The sequence below is a fragment of the Thunnus thynnus genome, chromosome 8 (assembly GCF_963924715.1).
Source record: "Thunnus thynnus chromosome 8, fThuThy2.1, whole genome shotgun sequence".
Classification (NCBI taxonomy): domain Eukaryota; kingdom Metazoa; phylum Chordata; class Actinopteri; order Scombriformes; family Scombridae; genus Thunnus; species Thunnus thynnus.
Genome location: NC_089524.1, coordinates 29,241,411 through 29,256,779, shown reverse-complemented (window position 1 = coordinate 29,256,779; position 15,369 = coordinate 29,241,411). Strand labels below are relative to the sequence as shown.

The 15,369-nt window shown below is 37.0% G+C and overlaps 1 protein-coding gene across 4 annotated transcripts; it reads right to left on the bottom strand.

Annotated features, from left to right (window-relative positions):
* Positions 1–2,082: 2,082 nt before the first annotated feature.
* LOC137188271 (claudin-18-like) lies at positions 2,083–13,825 on the bottom strand. Of its 4 annotated transcripts, none has more exons than XM_067597854.1 (6): positions 9,373–9,817; positions 5,851–6,085; positions 3,375–3,539; positions 3,153–3,291; positions 2,950–3,063; positions 2,083–2,496 (listed from the first exon to the last, which is right to left on the bottom strand). In XM_067597854.1, the coding sequence occupies exons 2-6, from the start codon at positions 6,068–6,070 to the stop codon at positions 2,355–2,357; spliced, it is 780 nt and encodes a 259-aa protein (XP_067453955.1). In that variant the 5' UTR covers positions 6,071–6,085; positions 9,373–9,817; the 3' UTR covers positions 2,083–2,354. The 4 variants fall into 4 exon arrangements, with proteins under 4 accessions (XP_067453955.1, XP_067453957.1, XP_067453958.1 ...); XM_067597856.1 differs by having other exon boundaries at positions 5,851–6,021; positions 9,373–9,815; XM_067597857.1 differs by lacking the exons at positions 5,851–6,085; positions 9,373–9,817 and adding an exon at positions 13,389–13,825.
* Positions 13,826–15,369: the final 1,544 nt, after the last annotated feature.

Below are 15,369 nucleotides of genomic sequence, written 5' to 3'. Positions count from 1 at the left end.
TAAACTCAGTTGACCTCAAGACTCACCAACAAAAAAACCCATATGCTATCCTCCACGTGCATGTTAATGCATTTTATCTTGAACTGAATCTTAAACTTTGACTGTTATTGTACAACTCACAATTTACACAACCCACGCTGTTGAAAAACAGGTTTTCTCACATTCTTTCTAAAGCATAATTATAAAAACACACTTAATAGAAACTAGGAATATTTTAACTCTTTTAACGGGGGATTGATCAGTACATCCACTTCCTTCTTGAACTAGAAGAAGTGGAAAGCCATGTGACACATATAGAGGCCACTATTTTTCATCAGAAAGAAAACTGCTTATGTTTTTGAAATAAGAACGTCAAATTCAGGGCAACATTTTGTATTTTTGGTTGCACTCTGTCACATAAGATTTTAGGGGTTAAAACCAGAAGAATTGTGTGACATAAGAGACATTGAAATTTCCACAATATAAAGTAATATTATTTACAGTCATATATATATCTTCTACAGAAGTGTTAAAACAATCCTAGTCTGCCCTCTTGAACTTTCAACTGAATGAATCAGGCAGGCGACACTTAAGTATGTTCACTATAAGCTGAGCCTGGTATCCTTCAACATGGAAGAGACTCTGTCACACAATGCAGAGCCCATTACTTTGCTACAATATAATTAAAACAATTAATGGTTCTCTTTCAATGTGATTAAATGTTACTACCCGCTTATTACTTTTATTAATTGTATTATCAGAAAATGTGATTTAATGGAAATCATCTACACCACTTTTCTGTCTGTTCCCTGGGAAATAAAAGACATATCCCAGAGGAGTAACAGAAACAGTGTCGCCATGTTATCAAAGACCAGTCCAGACACATACAGAGCACAGTGAACAAAGCTTACATTAAAGCTGCAGTGTCTGTTTTAGGAGAATCATGTGCTTTAATCAATTACCCAAAAACAAAGTGACAATTATTTTATTTATCATATGGTGCTAGGGGGCTGAAGATAACAGGTAACTACCATGGATAAACTGATGACCACTGCATTTACTATTGATAACAGTAACAGGATAAACAACAACACAATAATTGTTATGGTTGTTTGTTTCAGATGTTTTGATCATCATTTGTGTGTCAGGATATGCACAAATTAAATGAGTTAATTTTGGTGAACAATAGACAAAATTTAATTTTCCCCTACAGTACATTTCAAGTACAAAACTTTACCGCATATTTAAATTGTTTGTTAAATCACATTACATTTTTGGATTACATTTTGAAACAGCCAGTGTTCCTAAAAAAACATAACTACAATGCAATCTATTGCGAATAAAAGCTGTCAATTCGATTAAAAATATAATGTTTTCACATAGCCATATGTACAGTATATATAAAGCAGACAACGAATTGTACATTGGATTGAGTTGCACTAGCTATTCTAAAATCCATTACTATTGTGTGTTAAGTCCTTCCTTAAGTTCCCTGTAACCACTATCGCTAGTTACTGAATCGGGTTGCACCATTAAAACCTCAGTAATGTGCTAGCTAGTAAAGACTAAAGTGTAAATCGGTTGCGCAAAAACATCTGTACTTGAATCAAAAGCAATATAGGAATTTAGCATCACAAACTGTAGCATATTTGGTCATTTAAGCTAATGTTATTGGCATAATGTTTTGTAATTTGGTATATTGTGATATTTTTGTGAATTTTAAAGTCATTAAATGTTACATTATTTAAAAGTATTTTGATCAAGCATCAGGTCAAATATATCAACAATATATTATCTTTTAAGCTTTAGTCTAAATGGGTCATATAAGTGCAACGTTAACTTTGTCTGTTGGTTCAGTTAGCTACACAACAATAACACCGGGCAATTACTTGATAGAAATATTTAGTAACAAATAATCTTTATGTAAGTTGGTGTGGTGCAAGCCGTTTTAATTTAGTGATATGTACATCTCCAAATGTTATAATTGGACAAAGTCTGAACAAAAGAATAGCTGGTGCAAGCGGCTCCATGTTCTCAGTTCTCTGTCATTATCCTTATTTCATGTTAAATGTTGTGGTGGTGAATTTCTTATCAGACAAAATAAGCATTCCATTTTTTTTAATTTGACACAATAAGACAAAATAATACAACGTGAATCATAAAACAGCATTTGATGATTATGATTATATGATGCTACTGAAAAATATATTTGAAAAATACGCCTTAAATGTTTAGCATTTCTGCCAATTTTAAGTACAGAGAAATAAAAAATAACCACACTTCCCATGAATTCAGGAAAAAACAAGAGCAAAACTCATGCACCATCACAGAGCTGTAGAATATAAAAGAGAGGTATTTGTGAGAGTGAAATTATTCTACACATAGTCAAATCTCTGATTCGACTGCCTTCCGTCCATACTCTGAGCCTTGTAGGAATCATTGTAAGCTGGCCGAGGTCTGTTGTCAGTCCTGTAGATGGTGTGTTGAGAGGCGGCTTTATAGGCCATCCCATCATACCTGAGAAATATCAGAAAATAATCAACTATAAATTAAAGACAGAGACGAACAATGATAAAGAGTCTAGTTTAAAAAATATAACATCCATTACGTCATCCAATTGTGACAAGGAGAAGAATAAAAATGTAATATTGTATTGTTTTGAAAGCAGCATCGTAAACTTTTGCAACTCTTCATTACGGAAAGCATACACATACCAAAAAGACATTGCATTTACAGTTTTGCTGAGTATGTGTATTTTAAGTTTTAAAGGGACTAGTCTTCACTAGTATTTTGCATGCTTAGTAGACATTTCTGTTGGATCTCTGCTGTATTTAGCAGCTTTCTTATTTTGTTTCCTTTACGGTACAGGAGGAGGGAAGTTCTGTCAAAGTTGCTGCACTCCAATTGGTCCCATTAATGGTCAGAAAAGATCAAGAATTAGTTATTGCTTCTTTCATTGATGGAACGTACCGTTGATTTTTCTCTGGAGTCATTCCACGGCATGCCAAACACATCATGATGCCTCCAATGAATAGGATAGCTCCACCGATCCAACCCACGAAGAGTGCGGGACCAAACGTGTACCTGAAAGTGGATGATAATGACAGGAATATTATTGAAATTGTTTTAGCATTTAAAACGTCACAGTATGCATTCTTAATTTGAATGTTTACCTTGGAGTCAGACCTCCTGAGAGTCCACCAATGCCCCCTCCTCCAAACGAATTGAATCCGCCTTCGGTAAAAGTCGTGAACCGAAAACTTTGCACGATCAAATTAGCAAAGGCCGATACACCAGCAATGCCACAGACACCTGAAAATTGAAAATACAGATTAAAACGTTGCAAGGTGATTTTGTTGTGAGAGGCACACATTATCAATAAAGCATTACTGCACCTGCAAGAAGAGCCATGATCCCAGCTGTCAGAGTCATTGTGGCTTTGACGTTGTCCTCCATGTTCCCCATTTTCAAGCACTTCAGTGCAAATATGGCGATCAGACAGCCGATGGCTCCAAGAATAATACCAACAATCATCAAGGCCCGGACAGCTTGGAGCAGGGCTGAAAGTCAAAGTTATACAATTTAGATTAAAATTAAAATTTATAATTATATTATCTTCTCATCAAATTGATTTGCAACCTGTCAATGTACAGTGGTAGAAAGTAGCTAAATACATTTACTCAAGCATGGTTATTGTTAAACTGTGTTATACTTCTGTTCTACTACATTTCAGAAGGAAATATTGTACCACTATTTGACAGCTTTAGTAACTAAAGCTGTTACTTTACTAGTTAAGACTTTACATGTAAAATATATGAATATATGATCAACAAATAAAACATGATGCATTTTGCTAACAGGATATAAAGTAGTTGACAGTAGCACCACCTCAACTGGCAGCAACATAAAACGTTGTTTATGCATTAATTCCCTAATAGTGGTAATCCCATAACATAACATAACATAACATTATACATACATATATATATATATATATATATATACATACACACACACACACACACACACACACACACACATATATATATATATATATATATGACAATATAACCCTTTTAAAGGGGTGATTCTGCATCACGGATACTTTTGATATTCAACAATATCATACAGGACTTACTCCTACTTTTACTAAAATAAAGGATCTGAGTACTTCTTTAACCCCTTCCAATGTACTTTAAATCACATGACACTAGAAACAATTTTTAATCACCAATATCTTCATCAACCTAAAGCAACAAAAAGATTTTAGAAGCCACTATCGTCAGACACAACAGCAGCCTAAAAGGAAAAAAGAGACAAGAGATATCCTCATTTCAAAATGTTGAACTTGCTTTTTTAACAGATGATCCTTGATAATGACAGCAAAACTCCTTACTGAGTTCTCAACAATGTGAAGCACTTGGTGCTGGGTCTTTTGCTGTAAAGCATTTTGAGCTGTATTTTTTGTATGAAAGGTGCTATACCAATAAAGTTATCATAATAATTAGTATTGTTATTGTTATCTAAACTTGTGGAAACTGCTGCTGTCAAATCTCCAAAAAGGAGGGTATTTCACCAATAAAAAAAAAACAGTTTAAATGATGCCCACGTATATCAACAATGAACAATATGCTTTTTAAAAGACAAAAACTCAAACACCTGCAGCATTGACTTTCAATTAAATAGGAAAAGGTGAATTAAGACAAAACTGCAGTGGCATTATTTTCCAGCAGTAGCACATACAATAACTCATAAATCAAGTCAGCATGTGGTAAAACATATTGACCTAAATACCATTGGCCTTAGATATTGTACCTGTATTATATTAGACTTAAGCCTTTAAAACCTTTCATACAATATGCTCAACACTACATTCAGCTGTTAAGTAGAGTGTGGAAATGTGCTTTACATTGTGTAACACTCTGGTAAAGCTTATGCTTGCTCAGCTAAGCTTTGGATGTTTCATCAAATTTCCATTTGATTCCAGAGAGACACCATCTTTTCTGCCGTCGACTGCATTTTCATGGAGGGGGAAAAGGAGAAAATCTGCTCTAAAACCTTCCAAATATTCTAAAGTACCTTCCAGGTAATTTGGGAAATGTTCTCCTAATCCAACCTGAGGAGAAATATTTGATATGTCTAACTGTAATTCTCTTACCTGGCAGTCCTAGGATGGTAAAATAAGGCCTGCACTGTGTTGTACCGTATGCTGTCCCTACACACGAGTTCCATAAACCAGAATAGGTGAAAACATTTGTTACGACCGTAAAAGACCGGTCTTGTAAGCTCCACATGTCCATTGCTGTTGCAGCTGATATTAAGAATTGCCCCAATGCGGACAACATGAATCCTATTAGCTGAATCATTGAGGCAGCCATTTTAGATGTCTCGCTCAAAGAAAGCTACCACCAATGTCATGGAGTCATGAAATGGCAGAGTGTGCTGCTGCTTATCATTATGTATGCTTCAACAAGGAACAAGAGCCTTATCAGATGTTTACCTAAAATTTTCATGAGTCTTTGTCCCAGTTTCGGGAAATGGTTGCAATGAGAATTTCCAACCCTTCGTAATAGAGGGTGTGGTCTGACCTTTCATCATTATGTTCCGATCAACAACCGAAATTGTTTGATATCAATGCCAATTTAATGATATGACTGTTTATTTTACTTTTTCCCCAATATTTAACCCACATTCCAGTATAACACAAAAAAGAAACAGCATAAAAATTCGGCCATATTGATCTGCTTGCTTTAGATTCTGTAGATTTGGAAATATTACAATATGGCAATATTGTATTGTTACATTTTGTCACTTTTTGCATTCAACCAATTATACCAATTATATTATTATAAATGACAAAGGAAAACATACTTGGCAGTCCCAGAATGGTGAAATAAGGGCGGCACTCTGTGAAGCCGGAGCTCTGCCGGACACAGGACCTCCACAGGCCTGAATACGAGTACACAGCCGTCACAGGGTTGTCAAAAAGGTCTTCTGTTGCCCACTGGTCCATTCCTGTTGCAGCGATTATTCCCGCCAACCCTAACAAACCCAGGAAGAAGCCCATCACCTGACAGAGAGTGGCTGCCATGATGCTGTCTTTTATCTGTTGGTGGAAAATCTTGTTTCAAAAACTCTGGATTAAAAAGCTAACGGCCTCTCGTCAGCGCTGCCGCTGTGTGTTTGAATATGATACGAGCAGGTGTGAAGTCAAGAAGGACTTCACCAATGACCCTGACTGTTTGCACACAGCTCAGTCATGAACAGAAGAAGTTGGGTGGAGCATATTCTATCAGATAAATATGATTAATGTTGCTTACTGATCCCGTTGAGTAAAGGGTGAACATGATGTGGTACTCTTTTTCAATGCAAATAGTGTTTGTCACAAACCTCAAATGAGAGGAAATGCAGTTGGCCACCACCATAATCATACTTCAGCCATTGGTCTGTCTAACAAAGTCAATGTGGACAGAGTTTTGCTATTATAATTGTACAGCTGCTGCTATGTGTACTGTTGGTAGATTTATTAAAAATTCCCCATATTAGGACTGAAGGTTCAAACTGTTATTGGCTGTTTTGAATTCAATAAAGGCCCTGAAAATGAATCCCTCTCAATCTCAATCAATCAGTTTCCTACTCTGAACAGTTGGGTTCTACATGAACACACCATTTTCTTTAAGTTAGAACAGTTTTGGTTATTTCACAAGAGAGATTTCCTTTTTTTTTCTTGTCGGGGCTATTTTCATTGTTTTGAATCCATTGGAAAAAGGTGTCATATACCTCAGCAATCAGGATTTCACAATATTTGAATTAAAGACTTCATTTACACATCTCAGATGGACTGGATAACCATTCGATTTCAAGATACAGTAAGTGGCATCCAAGAAACAATCAAGATTTTTTGAAATCTTGTTGCATCACATGCTAAGGTGGTTTGAGAAGTATTCTAGCCAGATGTTGAAAAAGTGTAAATGCATCATCTGTTCATATGTAATCTATACTCCTCCCAAGTGTAAATACGTAAATAGCTGCTAGATAGCTAAGCTGTTATTGTGGCAAGTCAATTAAACTGCTAAATTTACAAACTTTTCTTCCAGGTGTTTTAGGCAGTTGTCAAACTGCTTCAGGTGCATTACAGTCCCACCATGCTGTGGACAGGAGTAGGGCCGACACTAATTTACACGCAGCCAGAGAAAACAAGACAGATTACAATCAGATTTGTGATCTGACCAGCGGAGGTGCATATATGTGGCTAAATGTAAACAAAAGTGTATTAACTTGCATCTAGATTTAATCCGGATACAAGACACGTGACTTCAAATGACGACTGTAAATGAGGTCAAAATCTGATGGTGATCGTGAGGTTGTTTGTCCATGCTGCTGTACTGCTGTCAATCAAATCTGATCAAACCACACCCACACAGGTCTGCAGCAGATTAGCCTAGTTTTTGAGTATTAAAACCTTAGTCAATAATACCTGAGGATGTTTGTTTCTCCAGATATAAATAAATAAATACCCAAAGTTTGAATCTTTAGGGGCTTTTAAAAAAGCTGAATAACTTCAGCTGCCATTCATGTTTCTTTAATTCCTGACATTATTATTATTTTGTAATGGTTGACAAAATCATGTAACCTGTTTACAACATCTTGGTTGAGTCATAACCTTATGATGGGAAATCTGAACACAATGGCATCGGGCATTACCAGCCAAGATACAATATGTAAATATGATCTTTGCTAATATTATTTTTGCTGTCTGTCTAAATTGCAAAAGTCCAACTCGCAAAAAAAGTTAACATTAACAGATTGAATACTGTTCTATTTCTCAGCCAGGCTGTGTTAAGCGATACTAGATGACACTGTTGTTTGGGTTTGTGCTCTGTATCGTTAAGGCACCAGCAGCCAGTCAGGCAAAAGTAAATACTGATATGATTGTTGTGAACTGAAACCAATTTGCCTGTGGCTGATACGTCAAGGAGAATATGTGAGACACCAGTGCTGAATCGAAACTGGGTTGGGGCCACACAGACTGTGCTGCTACACTATAATAAACACACATATGCTGTGTCTTTGCTAAACTCAAAGATCAATGTCAAGTGTCTGAAGACATCTATAAAAGTTGTACTGTAGGTTTGGATATTTTCCCCACTTCATTTAGTGCTCTTGCTTTTAAAACATGAACAATAACGATTATTTAAAATGTTCATGCCACACTAATTTCATCAATTAATGCCGATGGTCAAAGACACATTGCAAGACACAAATATTCACTTTTGAACGTTCTCATTGGACCTTAATTTTTACATTATTATTTAGTAATTTGAGATTTAAATGGGAAAGATATGTGTACCTGAAAAGTAACCACAGCTCATTTCTATTAATTTCACAAATTGTTACCATAAAAATAATTGTGTTTAAAGAAGGACTATTCAAGCCACTCTTTGCACAGTAAATCACTGATGAAAGTATTGTGAAAGTTGTTGAAATGACCCACCCAGTAAGGCACATACTCTCTCTCTCTCTCACACACACACACACATACGCTCAGCAACCTGATTAACAGCAACTTGTAACACTGCGCTAATGATTTTTGCTGTCTGCTGTGCAAAGCCATTTGTCCCCCAGGCTGATCCTTCAGCAAACACCTTGTCTAGCATCTGCAGGAGCCGCTGTTTACTTACTGTGAGCTGCCCACGAAAATATACATGAAAAGAGAAACTACCTCACACAAATGTGTTTGCCAAGTAGCTAAAATCATAAGATTTATTCATTGTAAAGATGTTTGTTTTGCCTTGAATAAGACTGCTTCCTTAAGTACTGTAAGAAGCAGTAAATCAATGTTTAACCCGTTAACAAGTGGCTGCCTACCAGAAGGCAAGTCAGTACAAACTCATGCTGTGTAGCCAAACATTATTCAAACCCAGCAAAAATTATTTTAAACTCTAGTGGGGATCTAAATGTTTTCATGGATATCAAATATGTCAGACTGAATTTTGGAGAAATGTATAAAAATGAATAAAATGAAGCACAAGACATCTGCAATATTTCCTCTGATGGACTGGTGAACTGAAATGGAGTCTTAGGTTTGAATATTTCCCTCAGTAACGTTACGTTATAGGTCTAACACAAGCTTTAACACAAGCTGAAAAAGAATATAATATGGTACTCACACAATGTGGAATAAAATCATTTTAATCCTAAATTTAGCATTTTTTGGGCACCACAAGAAGCTGAAAACACACCATCACCTTATAAAATTGATATGGCAAAGTGTCAGCATGTGTTAGCTAACAGTTGCCTATTAACATGTGGAGATGACCAAAAGCAACGTTATCTTTCATTTGGAGTTGTATTTGTGTCCACTTGGTGAATGTACATCCAATATTCACTCACCTTTTAGCGCTGTTTTAGTCTACAGCAACTCCTGAGGAGAATGTCTGGGAAACTCAATGGACAACTATGAACAGCAAGGCGAGGGTCGGGTCGTGGGATAGCCCAGCTAGCATGACTGCTAGCGAGCTAATCTGCTAGCATGTTTACTGCCAACTGTCCAGCTATTACTAGAATGTTACTCTACAGACCACACCGGGTGTGGGTTTGACAATAAAGTATTTATTAAAAAAGGTTCAAATTAATATATTTCAGTAGGAATTCATGACTGAAAATGATTAATAATTACTATCTGAAGAAGCTTTTTGCTGGGCAACAGACCCACACATCTAAGAATTTGAAAGAACATTATGCTATACTAGAAATGTAAAACAGAAACTGTAAAATAACTTATATTGAAGAGATCGTTTAGTTCTTTAGACCCGAAGTCTTTCGTTTGATTCTCTCATAATCATAATTTTTATATTAGAACATTTTAGTATTGTCTAAATCACAAAACTAAATAGAAGTGAAAGCACAAAGAAACACAGCAGGTTGATTATCAAACTGTACTGCGTTTTTTCCTTAAGTGCTGTACTGGTGCTTGTAGTCTGAGTATCTAAATTGCATGCTGCTCTGTGTGTCTGCTTCATTACATCTCAGAGAAAAGTGTTTTTACTTCACTTCATTAATTTGACAATTAAAACTACTAGTTAGATTGCAGATTAAGATTTTGAAAACCTACTGTATAAAAACAATAATAAAATTTAATGCATTGTTATAAAGTACATTTAAGTACCTGAAAATATATTTGTTGAGTTAGCTCCACATCAACCAATCAATAATAGTAATACTATAATATAATATATAATAATATAACACTGATAGTCTGTCTGCATAATGAGTCCTTTTACTTTTGATACCTTAAGTACATTTTGCTGATAATACATATGTACTTGTTGTAATTGAGTCTGTCACTGTTATATTACTTCTTAAGCATCTGCATGTGCTACTTAACATTGATCTGAACACTGACTACCAACATTGCTACATTTTTGCATATGTGTTGACTGAATGACCCCCACTGACTCCATGTTGTGACCTTCACATATTCTCCTTTTCCTCTCAGCTTCCAGCATCTCTGTCACCAGTTGCAGAGGAAATTGGAACACTTTGAGTATGATATATTGTGCAGCAACACAAGTTGCTACCTCATTCTGTGCTTCAACAGCGAAAGATGCTTCAACAGAGTTGCCAAATGTCTGAATTTGACCACAGAGCAAAACATGGCCCTCAAGATTCTTAACCCTGATTGCTAAAACAGAGGTATATCATTGAAGTTTTTTAGACTTTTTGACCTGCTTAGATTTTGTTTCGTTGTTTATTAAATGAATTGCTGTTACCATGCTGTGTCACTTGTATGTAATTTTTTTCCATTTTCTCTACAGATCGACATGCTCGAAGTTGCATGTATTCTTGACCCCATCAAAAAGAATGTGGTGCATTTTTTTTTAAAAAAGTTCGAGCATTGAGGACAAACCTGTCTAGCTTTTGAAATGCTAGACAGGAGTCTTTATCAGCTATTTGTGGACAGATGCTGGAAGCCACTGTCTCTCAGTGAGATATGGCCTATAGCACATCAGGTAAAGATGTGCCTTTCATCAGTCTATTAATAAGTAATGGAAACATGCTCAGCCAGTTGAGTAATGTGTTAAAATATTTAAAACAGAAGCCTGAAGCCAGATAATATAATGCTGATGAACCATCAGGGCAGGCCCTTCAGATTTAAATGAAGAGACTTTGGGGTGTCCCTTACTGCCTCTGGCATGAAAATTCAGCCTCTTTTTCATTCAGGTAGGTTCAATCTGCAAAACTCATCTTTGAACATGTTTGTAGTTTTGTGTTTCAGCTGTAAAGGATCCAGCAGAGTTTGTGTAAATTTTCCATACATGTGCTTAATTTGCGAATGTACATAATAGCTCTTCTAGTTCTTACATACGCTCCAAACAGGGCACCAGAAGTCACATTCTTGTGTCTTGCCAATCAGCTGTTTGCGGTAAACTGCAAGTACCGGATGGTAAGTAACCAAATATATCTAGATTTGATTTCGCAGATTGTGACAAACCGTCTGAGACAGATGTCTGAACCTGTTCAGAGACTTGACCTAGAATGTTGTACATTTTCTCTCCAGATAAGGAGCATCGTTGAGATTCTGGGCCAGCCAGCTGACCACCCTCTCTTTGCTGGAAAGCAGTTCTTCAAGGTGAACCGGCACTGGGACTACCTTAAATAGTGGCAGAAGGTATTTCAACCTTGTTCTACCTTTGCTGAGTGGTTCACATTATTTTATCTCCTCATTGGAAAACAACTCATTAACACATCTTTCAAAAGTCTGAATTACTTGATAACAGTAAGTGGTCCATTTCATGAGTGAAGAATGAATTCATACTGATTTTCTCTGTCTGCTGGGGACAGGAGGAAAATAAACTGAACTGAGATGTATTTTGTTTTAAATCTATCCTCACGTAGGAGCTGACTCAGTTAGAGGATTGGAGAGCATTTGTGGGCTTCCTGAAATGTCTTCTGCACTCTGACCCTGAGCAGAGGATCACTCCTGAGAAGGCTCTCAAGGACCCATTCGTCTCAGTGGCTCATCTGGTTAATGAGATGGACACCAGCTTGTATTGAGTGACTGTGTGTCTGGTATCAGTATGCATGATTGGATGAAAGGACAGATTTGTTTACTGATTCAACTGACTAATTTATTAATTGAGTGGCATGTTTTATTCAGTATGGACAACTCATTTGATAAAATGCTGGTCTGCCCTACGGACAACTTCAAAGAGGAACTGACAGTGAGGCTGAGGAAGAGCCCAAAGTTTAAGGTGCTCCACCCATCCTTTATTAAATGGCACAGGCTCAGCTGCTCTTAACTGATGAAGCAGCACCTGTTGGAGTTTAAGTACAACCCGCCCAGATGAAGAGGAAACCTAGAACTGGTTCAACTGAGGAGACATCAGCCACTGATGGGTCACCTACTGAACCTGTCAAAGTTAGTAGCGCCAACTGAAAAAGATCAGCAAATTCTGTGGCAGGCCAAAGGAACTTGTTTGGGAGGAAAAGAAAATATGAATAAAAGAATGCTAAATGAGGATATTACCTTCATTGTTTTGCCTGGTTACAATCATCACAATACAACCTTTAGTTTTTTGAGCTGTTATCAACAAATGGCTACTTCACTTTAATTCTTCCCTGTGTGTGCTTTAGAGGGAACATCATGATTGTTTCATTATTTCAATAATAATGCACAGATTCTAAAACAGTTAAAAGATAGAACAGTTCCCAATTTCCAAATATAAAACATTGTGCACCTACTTGTGCATACAGTACCTTCCATTTACTCTTGCTGAACTTGTGTTGAACATGTATATGTTCAGCAACACAGAAATATTTGATGTAATCTGCATTGCATTTGTGCCCATGTGAAGCATTTAGACATAAGTATAAAATGTATTTAAAACATTACATTATCAACAACAAATGAGACCCACACTGGAGAAGCTGGAAATAGAGAATAGACATTTTTACAATTAATCACTGATCAAATAGTTAATTAATTTTATGTTGATTGACTGATCATTATATTGATTGTGTCAGGTTAATCTCACCCATGGTCTGATTTGTTTACAGTATTTACAGCAATTTATCACAACTACACAATATTTGGATGTTTTGAGATGGTGTTTAAGCTGGTGTCAGATGTGGTTGTGTGTTTTGTAAGGATAAGATACCTCAAAGATTGTGAAGTCTGTTTATAACCATGTTAGCTGCTGAGTAAGGCTGAGCTAAATATTATCATTGGCATGCTAACAGGATGTGAAGCAAATGTAATGTTTATCCTGTTCATCGTAGTTTAGCATGTTAGCATGCTAACATTTGCTAATTAGCACAAAACACAAAGTACAACTCAGGCTGATGGGAATGTCAATTTTGCAGGTATTTGGTTATAAACAAAATTATTAGACAAACTGAAATCTTACCTGATGATGGCACGAGATGAAAAGTCGGGGGATCGTTAAAGTTATCACTATTCATTTTGAGGGGGACATGAAAGTGAGTAGCTAATTTCATGGCAATCCATCCAACTGTTGTGAAGACATTTCACTAAAAAACATAAATGTTAACCACATGGTGGCACTAGAAGAAAAGTCAGGGGATCACCAAAGTCAGAAGGATAAATCATCTGGGAACCATGAAATATCTGTACAAATTGTGTGCCAATCCATCCAGCAGATGTTGAGATAAGTGAAAATGCTGAACTGCTGGTGGTGCTACATATAGGAAAGAGTCAAAGGATCACCATGGTTATAAGGATTCATTCTCCCACATGAATGTCTACAAATTTTTATGCCAATCCATCAAATAGTTGTAGAGATATTTCAGGCTGCACTAAAGTGGTGGACTGACCAGCCAACATACAGACTGACTGACATTGCCACCCCTGAGAGCCATGCTGCTAACATGGCTAATTGCTAAAAATATTGATTAGAGCAGCTTTAAGGCTTCTTCACTGGAAGCAAAATGAGAAAATATATTATATCAAGGGGTTAAAATTTGAAAGTGAGTCCTCCTTGCTGCAGTCCCACAAACAGTAAATGCTTCATGTAGCATAATCTGCTGTCATTTTCTCTGATTTTGTTAAAAAAGTTTGGGTGACAGACCTTGAAAGAAATTTCCACACCAACTTCTATTTTGAACTCCAGTCAAGAGCTCCATTACCACTCAGGCTACAATAAGAAAACACTAGAAAGAGATGTGCTGAAATGATGAAAGGCTGTCTCTGAAAATGGTAGAAAAATGGGCAATTTACTTTCTTCCACCTTTTGGGTGTCTAAATGGATTTTTATTCAGTAATCAGTGCACTGCTGCCTGACGGACACTAGAGGGCAGAGTGAGTGCAGAGAACACAGACGGCTGTCACGGCAGGGAGCAAACTTGCTGGGAGTGTGATAAGAAGGCCTTTCATGGAACAAGGCCTAGAGTCAATGTGTTATTTCTCTGAGGGCATCAGGAACTTTTGCAAAATATGAGCAGGTCAGGAGGAGGACAATCAGGATTTCAGGACATAGTTATTCTGTGTATCCTGTAAGTAGTGACCTCAAAGGGTGCATGTGACAGAAATCTGTATGAATTAACAGTGTTATAACATTTAGTTGAGAACAAGTTTAATGCAAGCCAGAAAGCAGACCGAGTGGCAAATGAGTCACAGGAGTTCCCACTTTCACCCACTTCAAACATCCAAACAATGAGTACTACCTGGGCAGCCAGGGAGATGAATGCAGCCCCCGCAAATCTGTTACATTTGAAGAATGAGAGAAAACTTCAAAAATCCCTGAGCAATTAACCAATCACAGTCCAGCAGGACAGTGTGACAGAGTGCACACATCATTGGTCGACAGGCTCGCATCCGTTATGCTTTCAGTGGGGCGAGATCTAAATTAGAGAGCCAATTAACTCTGCTAATAGCCCTCTCCTATTTAATCTGGAAGACAATGGGGATTGAAGGAGAAGCTTTTACAATATCCTCTTTCTGCCACGATTCTGAGGGTCTGCGTTTGCCTCCTTGTTTTCACTTCAATTAGCCCAGTGCTTTCTATGATTAAGTACCTATAATTATTTTTCAATTAAGGCTTTGATCTGGTGTGTACTGTATACAGCTCCTTAGCGTGCCTGGAAGAATGAGGATGAAACAGTAAATTTGTTCCCTTCTGTGTTGTGTTGATGAGGGTGCAAGTGAGATTAAGCTTGCAGAGCTGCTGGGAGAGCTGCTGCAGCCACAGAGCTTGATCCAACCATGACGAGATTTTTGCTTTCGCAGTGTTAAACTTTTTTATTTTCGATGATTCGTCCACAATAGTAGAGCTGTTTGTGTTTAATATGTCAGTGATTTTGATGAGAGAATGAAACTCTTGTGACCTGACCTCCTGTTTTTACGGCAGTCTACCAGCATGCTCACCTTTC

Coding starts and splice junctions, on each gene's coding strand:
- LOC137188271 (XM_067597854.1), bottom strand. CDS start 6,070: ATGGCAGCCACTCTCTGTCAGGTGATGGGCTTCTTCCTGGGTTTGTTA. Junction 3,292..3,374: donor GATCATGGCTCTTCTTGCAG/GTGCAGTAATGC, acceptor TTCAATTTTCAG/GTGTCTGTGGCATTGCTGGT. Junction 3,064..3,152: donor TCAGGAGGTCTGACTCCAAG/GTAAACATTCAA, acceptor ATCCACTTTCAG/GTACACGTTTGGTCCCGCAC.